General features: G+C 38.6%; 1 protein-coding gene across 4 annotated transcripts in view; it reads left to right on the top strand.

Annotated features, from left to right (window-relative positions):
* Nucleotides 1-12,294, top strand: part of gria3b (glutamate receptor, ionotropic, AMPA 3b) — a 100,951-nt gene that overhangs the window by 54,217 nt on the left and 34,440 nt on the right. For all 4 annotated transcript variants that reach the window (XR_011925924.1, XM_072438048.1, XM_072438055.1 and 1 more), the window contains exon 4: nucleotides 3,752-3,939. Coding sequence is in view for 3 of the 4 variants with exons in the window: in XM_072438048.1 (XP_072294149.1) it covers nucleotides 3,752-3,939 (188 nt within the window). In the remaining variant the exon portion in view is untranslated. The remainder of the gene's footprint in view (nucleotides 1-3,751; nucleotides 3,940-12,294) is intronic.

Raw genomic sequence — 12,294 nt, 5'->3', positions numbered from 1 at the left:
GATGAGGCTGTCAGATTAAGCCCTGCCTGGAGGATTTGGTTAATTTTAGATTGTAAAAATTCTAAATCAAGAAACAAACTTTAGTGCTGACTTGATAGGAAAAAAAGGCGCAGAGAAAAACTAACCCATTTCTAGACAGACTATTTACCACTAGCCGATTTCATCTCATAATTTCCATACAAATGTAAAACTAGGCAGGCATGGAATCTTGTGTGAATCTTAAATGGATTCAATTGTTCCCCCTCACACACAGTCCAGGGTTGGCCCAGGGCTACAACATGAGCGCTTGCACAAATCAGCAATTTCAAAATAAAAGTCTACTTTGATTCAAATCTGATTGACGGTTTCATTTTACATTTGGGAGAATAATTCATGTCTGTTCCATCTTTAACACTGAAGATGGTCAAAGCACATTGTACTTTTTCATAAAGTACAATGCAAATGGAAGAATAGCTTATGAACCTGAAGCCTCTTTGACCATCCAATTACACTTGCACTCCAACAGATGGCGAAGTGTCTTGTCCAAGGACACAGCACCAACGGTATGCCGCACACACTTGTCATTGAGGCACAAAAACATTATATTTGCAGTATGAAAGAATCCACAAAAGGTAATGATTTGTTTTTTCAAGAGTTTAAAGTCTAAACATTGATTTCTAACACATTTTTTGACACTTTGGTCTTGCTATTTTTTCTGCTTTTGGATCGAAAATGTGTGTGAGGGACCACTTTTGTGAATGGGCTTAAATGAATCAAGTTGTTCTCACTAATATAGGCACAGATAAAACCGTATTTAATCATATGTAAAATAGCAACAGCAGATAGTGGTAAGTAGGACCTCGCCATATGGTCTGCATGCTCTCATTGTAACTCTCTGGGTACAAAGTTCACTGCTTTTATTTTTCACCTTTAACTGGCTTGATACCCGAGTGTTTCCAAACCGACAGAGACGGTTTTGACCCAGTTAATCTGCATGACATCTTTTAATGTGAGAAGCTTTTATTGCTGGGAATGCTGCCATGCCATCCAGCTGGCGGTTGTGCTGAGGTTCTGAGCATATGCCTGAGGAAAATGAATAATGCATACATTTTTTTTTTTTTTAAGCGTTTTTCTAGCTTTTCCTTAAGGTACAGCCAGGAGACGGTGGAGGCATACACTGCTCCTCTCATGTAAAACGAGATGTTGCAGTAGCCGCAGATATTCACAGTTTATTCACATTTAGAGTTCATGACAGACTTACCAACCTCTGCTTCTAGAAGTGATACTGGAGTGTCAAAAGAGCTGCATTCAAATTGGGTTATGCTGTCATTCACAACATGCTACGTATTCAACATTCATTCCTAAAATGTTAAAATCCGACAACGTTGGGAACCAGCCCAGTTTAACTACAGTAAATTCATTAAAGAATACAAGAACGTGATGCTTTACATATGTGCATAAACTCAGCCCTGGGCAATGTTTTGAAACTATTTGCATTTGTCCTCTTGGAGAATGGCACGCAACTTGATTCAGTGGAGGTCAAAACATCTATACATTTTATACCACACTACATGCAAGTTGGTGCTGGAAGGCTAATTTGTCTTCTCTCTATCGTTTAACTGCACCAAACACAAAGAAGAATGAGCGCAGATATGAGCGAGAAGTGCATTGTCCGTCGAGTTAGCCTTTGCATTGTCCTCGGCTTAATGAAATACCAGCACTCTACTTGATTTTCATTAATAACCTTCGTGTTCACTCGTAGCCCTTATTCAAGTGAAGGGACTAAGGCATTTTTATTACAGCTTGTGCTATATGCAATCCATCCCCAGTGGGAAAAAAGGCTACATTATTCATTGTATGTGATTTGACCAGGGTGCTACTGAGCGTGCAGTTAAATTAAAATATTTATCTTGAATTAAGTTCTATTCTTCTGCTGACATGAAGATCTTTCTATGTGAATCTGTCATTGTTTTTTTTTATCTTGAGAATGAGTTGGGACAGCAGAGTAAGGGCACACTTAGCAGGGATGTGTCAGAGCGAGCGCGTGGCACAGCTAAACGGAACAATTGAATCAATGCCAAGTGCAATAACGTCATTGTACTGATATTTTAATTATGTGGATGTGATTCCTGTCTATTCACTTTATAATACTGTCTGTTCAATATGCAAATGTGCATTCATATATCCAGACCACATTTATTCTTGTAGGCCACAGCTGTTTAGGATAATGAAAAAACAAACTTTGACCTTTGGAGTTTCACAAAAGATGCATTGAATTAACTTGCAATCTTGCATTAACTGTTCATGTGTGGCAGCCTTTGGAGTTCAGGGGTAAATGCTCTTTCCATTGAGACACAAACTAAAACCTTACATCATGCAAAGACAAATTATTTAGGTGACTTAGTTTTCTGTATACGTGCCTAATCAAAGAACAACAAAGAGCAATGAGTTATATTTCATTGTAATTTTTTATACATAGAGGTAGCAGTGATATTGAGACGCCAAACGAATAATACTTAACCCCTGAACTGATTTATTGTATAATCTAATGTCTGGCACTTTGATCTATTCTAAACATATGTCGTAACAAGCTATGCACATAGAAAAATGATAGATTTGTTGTTATTAGTTTTGGTAAGTATAAGGAAGAGTAAAGCTGTGGTTGGGAGGAATGGACTGAAGATTTAGCATTTGTTGGTCTTGGCTATTGCCATTTCAAAGCGGAGCATATTTAATTAAAATGTGATTTCAGGGGTTTAGTTTAGGACAAACGGATCCTAATTTTTCACTGGCCAAATGGTTTATTAGCTCCTTCAAAATAATATTACTATCACTAATATGAATAAAGTTAACGTACAAAGTAAAAAAGTAGTAATAGTACCAGTATCTGATGTATAAGAAAAGATAAGATAATCCTTTATTGTCCCACATGGGGAAATTTCATTGATGCAACGCAGGTAGATACAGAGGTAGATACAGAAGAACAGATCACTTATAGGAAGTCTGAAAAACACTTTCAGTAGAAGATCTCTAATAAACAAAAACTCCCATAGACAAAACCTCCCATTACCCAACAAGGGATGGAGGGGAAAAATAATAAAATGATTTGATAATATGATTTGAAGTTGTTGCAAGTAGATGGAATTTTATTTTTTTTAAATGCACAAATTCTTTCCTGAGGATAAACCATGACAAATGATACAAACTAGATCATATCTGAAGGAACAGTGCAAGAAATGTAAATGTTCAACTCATTTGATATCATCGAAATAAAACTTGTTGTCACTTTCTGTGGGATGAATAACCAAAACACATTCTGAACAAGGTGTACGACTATACTTTAACAATCTTAAATGTGTGTTAGGAGAAAAAGTTTTGTTTCTGAAAATAACAGTACAGTTTTATCTTTGAGTTTCACAAGTAAATGTAGTGTAGTACTAGTCAACTCTGTCCTTCCAGTTTTCAGTTTGGAAATACTACCATTTATTTCTCAAAATCATATCTACACATATTAAAACTGATTGCTTTGTTAATCTCTCTTGGTATTTTGTTTGAATGGCTTTGTACTTGCGTTCAAACCAATACTTAATTCCATGCTTACTACTACTCCATATTTCTATTGCTTCACAACCTGGATTCCACACTTCTTTTTAATGAGACAACCCTTGACCTTTTGGATTTCAGCCCCATCTTGGCACACTTCATCACCCCTTTAACTCCGCGCATGTTTGCTCTGTCGAGTGGGACTAATTCTTGTCATCTTTCGTCGTAGGCTTCTCCATCCTGCAGGCCATCATGGAAGCGGCCGTGGCTAACAACTGGCAGGTGACGGCGCGGTCAGTCAGCGGTGCCACCGACGCCGCCGAGTTCAAGCGCATTATTGAGGAGATGGACAGGAGACAGGAGAAGCGTTACGTCATTGACTGTGAGGTGGACCGGATCAACACCATACTGGAGCAGGTAGGAGCGCAGTGCGTTATTCAGGCGAACACCCACACGGCCTCAGAGCTGCTCCACTGACTCACACTCGCTGCAGGATAATTGCAGGACACAGTTTTCCAAGCGACAAACAGTAGAGGCCTTGTCAACAAATGTAAATCACACAGAGCCTTGACAGACATGGAGCTGATGGTTGTGGCTAATTATGCATTTGTCTCTGTTGTTTTTTAAAGATGAACAACGATGTTGCACAATAAGGTTTAATTTATGGGTTGTTTTAACAGCAAAATCACTATCTTTTGTTTCCATAGTGGGCAGTTTAACACAGTGCGAGAAACTTCTATTTATGTCTCTTGAAATGTTATGCTCTTAGGTTTACTTTGTCTGTTTGGAAAATGACACGTTTGGGTTAGCGTGTTGGAGGAGGGGCGTGTGAACCAAAAAATGTGTAATCACTTCAAATCAAGCCGAAGTACAAAAAGAGTAATTTTCTGGACGTAACTTGTTATTTATAATTTGTGTATGATATAGTATTTAAAAAGCCAAGGACACATGTAAATATTAAGTGATTTTTTTTTTTTTTTTGAGCTTTCAACCATGATCTCACATCATTTCCTCGTCAAAAACATACCTAGAGAGGCATTTAGCTTCCTTCACACTAGTTTGATTAATCCTGATCTTCTCACGTGTGACGTTTTCTCCATCTGTGATGTGGCTTAAAGAATCCTCGATGCTGTTTTTAAGTCTATAAATCATTGATAATACAACTACGCAACATTATCCTGGTGGCTCCCATATTTTTTTCTCTCAAATATGTAATTCCCTCTGCTGCCAGTAGATGGAGATCATAGCTCAGTTCCTCGTGTGGGATAAGACCGAGACATTGGAACTCATTTGTTTTGTTATTTTTACCTTCTTTTTTTTTCTTTTTTTCATGTGAGATGCCAAACTAAAGTTACTCAAGAGCATGTTTAAAGGCCAAAAACAATAGAAGTAATGCATAATATTTGTCCTTTAAGGAGAGACACTGCAGGAGAACAGGAAAAAAAATGAGACATAACAGTATATAGATTATAGTGTTGTTTACTCACTAAAAAAGAAAAGCATGTATTACAAGTTTTTCATCATACAGAATATAAATGATGCATATATGGGACGTTCAAATCTGAAAGATGGATAGAGTCAGGAATCAATTTCTTGCTTCATTTTGTTGACATATTACATGCAAAAATACAGATTGATTTTGACATAAGCTTGATCTTAAAGAAAATTGGCATAATGTTTGTATTATTATTGTTGGGTTTTTTTAAGTTTTGAATTAGATATGAAGAAATTGTTTTGATGTATTCCTCCAAATCTTGTTAAGTCTAAGAATGAATATGTTTAGGTGCTACTTCAATCTTTATGTCTCTGTGGGAGAAAAATGCATTTGGAGAAAACGGCTTTGAGCAGATCGGACAATGTTGTTGTTTCTAGGTGAAAGCGATATGTTGAGAAAGCAAACTGACTAAAAAACAAGAACAATTTATTTGAAAAGTTACTCAAGTAAATGTAACTACAAATGAGTTCTACCCAGCTGCTCTGCCAATGCTTCTCTAAATGTTATTATCATTTTTATTGGCTTGTATTTTGGTTTGAAGGCAGATGAGATGCTCTGTAGCAGCAGGTTACAATAAATACCACTACTCTGCCAGAATCCCACCTGTTTGAACACATTGGCTCGATATTACTAAAACATAAGGCCTGGCGAGTTTCGAAACCTGTGGAGACGGGTCCGAGGGGCCCGAGGTGCAGAAAAACATTTGGACGGAGCCCTGATGATGCTGCTGCTGCCGTTTTAATCCACTCCTAACAACCCCCCAAAGCCCCTCGGTTCCTCGCGCACGTCCACAGTCGCAGGACAAAATGAAAGGTGCACCAATCCTTCTAGTGGGGGAAACACAATTACGGTGAATAGATGAGTGCCTATTATAACATGCATCTCCTCCTTGGCTCTACACTGCAGCCTGCCGCTCACAAACCAATCTGCTCCTCATTACCATTCTTTTACATATCGGCCCCTCTCTGCTTAACAATATCCCCTCAATGACCATTAGTTTCACTTGTTGTTTTCATTAATAATTTGATTCAGGAGACTGTTGAAACAATTGAGCTTTTTGCAATAATTGGCTGTGTCTAATTATATTTTCTGTTTTTGGAATTTGTAAAAATTGGCTTAGTTTTGTGGGAAAAGGCAGATTACGCTCCAGTGTGAGGCATCTAATGTTAATGTCTGTGAATTAATTGGATTTAGCCCCCCAAAACAATTAAGATTGGTTTTATTTTGTTTGTTTTTAATCTCGCAATACATTCTGTTGCTTTTTAATCCCCAAATTTGTCTACTTCATTGCACACGTCAGTCAGCAGCCTTCAGTAATAGTCAAAATGTGGAAGAACAACAACCGGCCATAGGTGACGCATGTGGTGAGAGAAGGCTGACTTTTACCATCTAATTAAACAGAAAAGCTTGAGCTCAAATGGTTAAAGACATTAGCTTGCAACATAACGGCATGAAAATACAGCAGAGTTTGTAGTTCATCATAGTCCAGAAAGTTAAAACTGTTTTGTATCAGGGCAAGATTTGCACTCCAGCAGACGCCGATATTTTGTCTGGGCCATCAAGCTGCCGAAAGAATAAATTTAGAAAGCTTTATTTAAACATGTTAGGGCAAAGAGGGCACTGCACAATATAGAACTGCATTGCTCTTGTAGTAAAACTGGTCTGTGGATGAGTTTCAAATCAAATGGGAAATCTAAATTGACCCTACATATGGGTCCAAAATATCTGCAGAGCGTGTCAGCCATCGGTTTCTCTGGATTCTAAACAATCGGTAACGGGATCGGCCATGAAAAAACACATTTGAGCGCTACTGTTTTGGCGAATATGCAGTCAAACTAGAAACTCATCGATACTGGGAAAAAAATCACAGAAACAAGACAACAGTTTTACCTTTCCATAAGAGTATAAAAGGTCTTTTTCAGAACTCGAAAGACCACATAGTAATATTACAGTCTCTATTTTATTGTGGCATTGGAATATTGAGAATGTGAGTTTTATATTTTAGTATTGTGACATTAGTATATTTAGGCCTCATTGTCCAAAACAGAAGTCTCTTTCTCAGACAGCGTCCTGGACAGGGCGGGGTGTAACATATATTAAATAAACAATAGCCTGTCTCCTGTGTGGGAAATCACAGCAGCTGGTGTCAGCTGTGAGGACCCCTGCTGCTCCAACCTGCCGCTGCCGCTCTATTAAGCGCTGATTGTGGACAGATCGAGTCTCATCTCGGGTGAGAGGAGGACAATTTAAAACTAAACCTAGTGCTGCCGTGTCACAATGTTGAAACGTGCCTTCAGTCTGTCAAGGTCATTGGCTGTGGAGAGTGTCATAAGGCAGGACAGATAGCGGCGCTGACTGCCATGGGAAATGGGAATCGGCTCCAGTGGCTTAGTTTTACGATTTTTATTATGAGCAATTCCAGAGCGCAGAATGAATGTCTTAATACCAGGCAATGAACTCCATGGAGTAGAGAGTTATCTTGAATAGATGAGTATTCATTTGCAGACACGCTTACACTGACATACAGGGAAATCATCTCAGCTACTTTAAGTGTGATCACTGGCAATAAGTATCATATATGTGTAACTGGATACATGCAGAGATTGTGTTCAACATACTTCACTCAAAACTATCCATTGTAAAGCCCATATATTCACAAACTTAGCCAAATGCATGTATTTTGATTCAAAAGAAGGTGGGTTATGTATTTGTTCATTTTGTTAAATGTAGTAGAACATGTAGAAGAAACCTGAATTATTGCTTTAGCTTGAACAATAGAGAGAACTATTGTCATAAATGTGTTCTGTGAAAAAGGCAATGAATTGTCAAAAAGCATAGTGAGCTAAACTGTAAACAATTAAGTTGCATCGGCTTTGGCAGAGTTGAAAAAAGCAGTTTGCTTCTTTTGGGTGCTGTTTTCGTGAGCAAGACAGATATTTTAAAAGTTGAGCTTCAATAAAAGACACAGATCCTAAAGGTGCCATGCTCTGGTGAGGTGCATACTCAGCTGTCACCTTTATTAGCAGCATTTATCACTCCCCATGATGCAAGTGAACACAGTAAAAGAGAATTAGCATACTGCTGCATCAGGCCGCTCTTCATCTGCTGGATAGAGCTCTGTGAGTTGTGTCCTCACGTATTCACTTTTGGAATTCTCAGAGTAAGCTACACTGGGACATTATCATTTTAGGTTTTAAAAATCACTCAGGATTTATTGGCCATAGGACTTGGCATGAATAAGCCGCACTGCAGATAAATTAACCCAATTTCACCTCTGCCTCATCACAATACAACAGAGACTGCATGTAATTAAACAAGAACACATCTACACTGTAATAATACAACAACAAGGTCCCTTTTCTGATGAAGGGTCCACCACCTGCTTGTCTTAGTACAGCATTTAACGTAGCCAACACCATGAAGACAAGCAAAATACTATACTCTCGAACATTCTAGGCAAAGCAATAACATCGGTTGTCTCAAGACATGTGGTTGATGTTTTTATTTCATTTATGTATTTCTTTTTAGATGTTTCAGAAAAACAAAAAACAAAACAAAAACAATTAGGAATCTACATCTACGTTTATTTATAATTTAAATGCACTGCTGAACTAAATGCTAATTGAAAATATACATGTTCTCCAATTCCAACAGAATCAACAGTAAAGTCTCAAAAATTGATACAAAAATATACACAACTATAACAATACATATTCCACAATGGTTTTCTTACAGTAGAAAATCGACCTTCTTCCATCGGACACATCTACAGGCATGGTCACGCCAACATTATAACGTTACACATACAGACTGCTGTTTGCCTTTATGTGGTGTGCTGGCCTCGTTTCCATTTGGGATTTGTGAGCTGGAGTCGGCTCAGACGCACCGACCGGCTCATCACTAGTGTAAAGAAAAGAGGGAAAAAGGGACTGCCACTGGGACTGGCCCTGGGCACGCAAGCTGTTCAAAGACAGACAGGCAACCAGAGCGTTCTCCGTGCCACAATGTGCAATTTAATGCAGCAAGAAAAACAATAAGTTGTTACAAGAATGCAGGGAAAATGAGAAGTGCATTAGGGGATTTGTACGGACATTGTGTGCCGTGCCGAGGCATGAGGGGTGGTCATATTTGCTTCCCATAGAGACTTCTGACATACAGTCCTTGTTCATGGTGAAGGGAACGAGACATGTTTTATTAAATCCGAGGAAAGGGGAAAGCTGAGCGTGACAGTATTCATGTGAGAGGTGTCTACTGTATAAAAAGGATTCCTATCAATTCTAAGCATTAGAGAAAGGAGCAGTAGGGCTTACTTTATCTCAGAGCTTCATATAGAGGGATTTTGATGTGCATTTTGATGAATCATGTCACAGATGAAGAAACAAAACAATGATGGTGATTTATTACATTCAACCAGAAATGTATGTAATCATAATAAACACATTTACATGAAATTGTGTGACTTGTCAAACGCTCCCAAGAATTCCTCAAGCTCGTCCTAGCAAAAGGCTGTCAAAAGCCTTTCTATTGAATATTGAAGGTGCACCATGTTACGTTTCAGATGGAGGGTCAGGTACCTGCTTGTCTCCATGAAGATATTATTGCTTTGTCAGGAATGTTCCACAGTATAGCATTAGACTGATCTATAGCATATATTTAATCATGCATGTTTTTGTTGCTCTATATGACCTTGAAAAACATGCATTCTTGTGGTGAGCGCCGTCTCCTCTCCACAAATCGGACCTACAACTTGGCCGGGAAGCATCACCTGTTAAGATAAGTTTAAAAGCCAAATAGTATGCATTATTTGTATTGTTATACGCCTTTAAACATGCTCTTGAGGACCTTTAATTTGGTATATTATGTTTTAGAAATAAATAAAATTGACCGTATGTCACGTTTCCCACGATCTGACTTTGGGATCCATTTACTGGGGATTTCATAGATGAGATAAACAAATGCTAGCTTTCCCCTGACATGTCAATGCAGCCACGCAGTTGAGTGTTGTTGTTGACGCGAAACAGGATTCATCAAAAAAAGTGTGAATTAAGCTAAATACAACTCCAGGTATGTTTTTGATTATGATGACACGAGATGCTGGGACATTGCCAAATCCCTATGAACATTGCTTAATCTGTTCTCACTGTCGCACAAGGAAACCTCTGTTGTGATTTCAGCCATTACAAAAATAAATGTAATCGTTAAAAGCTCAAAAACATCAATTTAGGATAAGAAAAGCTACAGAGTGCACCTTTAAATCTGGTCAAGTCACTATGGAACTGTTCACCTGTGACTCTGGAAAAGCACCCAAATGAATGTCTTTGTAATGTATTCATTTTTCAATATAAATTGTATTTATTATTTACATTTGGACCACAGCCACAGAATAACATTAACCTGGCTAACGTCAGATTGATCTGTGTCTCACTCTGAATTGAGTTCTTCATGAGTATCTCGTCGAAACCTTTGGGGACATTAAAAAAACAATTGGTTGGCTGATGCAAAACCATGGAAGAAGCAGAAAATAAAAAAAATGTTAATCCAGTTGAGGGAAAAGCACAGTAATCTTTCCCATCGACAAATGCACAAAGCACCTCCATTTGTACGTTTTTGAAAAATAAAACTGTCTATATTTCTCCTAAAATAGGAGGAAGTTGTTTTGGTTGTTTTGACTTTCGCCCAAACCAAGCGAGAGCAAGATGGATTCTCAAGAGTTTGCAAGCAAAAATAACAATGAAAATATAGCCGCAAGCGGCAATGATCGGCCCTCGCCACGCCGCCGCCACACCGCCGCCACGCCGCAAGAGGAGGGGGCGCTAACGCGCCCCAATTGTCCTTTTATTACGCCTACTGCTGAATCTGTGACGCTGTCACATCTTCTCCCCTTTGTTTTACCATCAAAAAGCAATTTTATTTTGAATTCTTGGCAAAATGTGCGGCTTTGCCGCACAGACACCGTGACTCTTTGAATAAAAATGTGGATAACTTTTGATGGTCCACCCCTGAAGATGAGTCTCACCAAATTTCAGGTTGATAGGGCTAACGCCCTGAGAGGAGTTTGTGAAAGTATAAAGTGTAAACATGTTCTGGCGATTTCTCCATTGGAATAACATGGGAGGTTTTGGTCATCGCTACGGCAAAACCATAACAATTATGACATGGGTCTCATTGACTTTTTTGATGGGGATGCTAAAATTGAGTTGTGTGTCAAATTTCATAAAATTTTGCAAAACTAAACATTTAACCTCCATATAAAATCTGTAGGGGGTGCTTTGGTGCTAAATTAATTTATTTCACTTCAAGTACGTTTAGCGCAAAGAGTTTAACAACTGATTCTAATTTGATGCAATTCGGACTTTATCTGCGCAAACGGCAGAAATGTTAAATTTGGGAGATTTCTGAAATTCTAGCTAGAGTTTGCGGCTTCGCCGCACAGAGACCGTGACAGGTATCAATGTAATTTGGATAACTTTTGATGTCCCACTCCTCAGTAGCATTTTCACAAAATTTCAGCTTTTTAGAGCCAACGCCCTGGGAGGAGTTCGTAAAAGTATGACGTTTGGAAAAACTTCCGAGTCCTGCTTAGCCATTTTTGAACCAATATGGCCGACGTAATAATATTTTTTACTTCTCTTGTCACCATCTACCTCTGCGCCAAATTTCATGATTCTACGATCAGATTTTTTTGGGGTCATTTCCTATCTCTCTATAATGCATTTTTGGTACATTTGGGGGCGCTGACGTGCCATTTTTTTTTTATTTTAGAAAAGGGAAATAGCCAGAATGTAGAGAGGCACGATTTTTAGAGGTGTGCAAATTTTTGTGACTTTTCATCAATGTTCACTGGGTGAAAAATAGGGGGGTTTGTCCCGAGAAGAAGAAGAAGAAGAAAGAAAGAAGAAAGAATAATATTCCGATGCGAAAACAATGTTTCCCATTTTTCAAATATCATAAACTATACATTTTCAGAAAGCGCTCGCGCTTTCCTACCTCATGGTGTGGGTCCCTGGTCACTGACGGGTACTTTCGTTAATTTTGAGTGGGCTCCGCCCACTTTGTGTTTTTGGCCCTCTATACAGTAATAATTCAATTATTCACACTCACTAACGCACTCCTTCACTCACGCACGCCCCGTGCATACTAATTAGTAGTAGGAAAATGGAACTTTACCGTTGTAAACGGGCGAAGCCCGTGCAAAAGTACGCACTAAACGAGCACTTTAAAATATATACATATAAAGCACTCATTTGCGCTAAGTAGCTCACGAATACGTTCCCGAT

This window comes from Eucyclogobius newberryi, unplaced genomic scaffold (genome assembly GCF_026437365.1).
Source record: "Eucyclogobius newberryi isolate DKJ021-1_F unplaced genomic scaffold, fEucNew1.0.hap1 SCAF_11, whole genome shotgun sequence".
NCBI classification, from domain to species: Eukaryota; Metazoa; Chordata; class Actinopteri; order Gobiiformes; family Gobiidae; genus Eucyclogobius; species Eucyclogobius newberryi.
The sequence above is the reverse complement of the archived record's forward strand: the minus strand, read 5'-3'. Positions and strand labels throughout refer to the sequence as shown.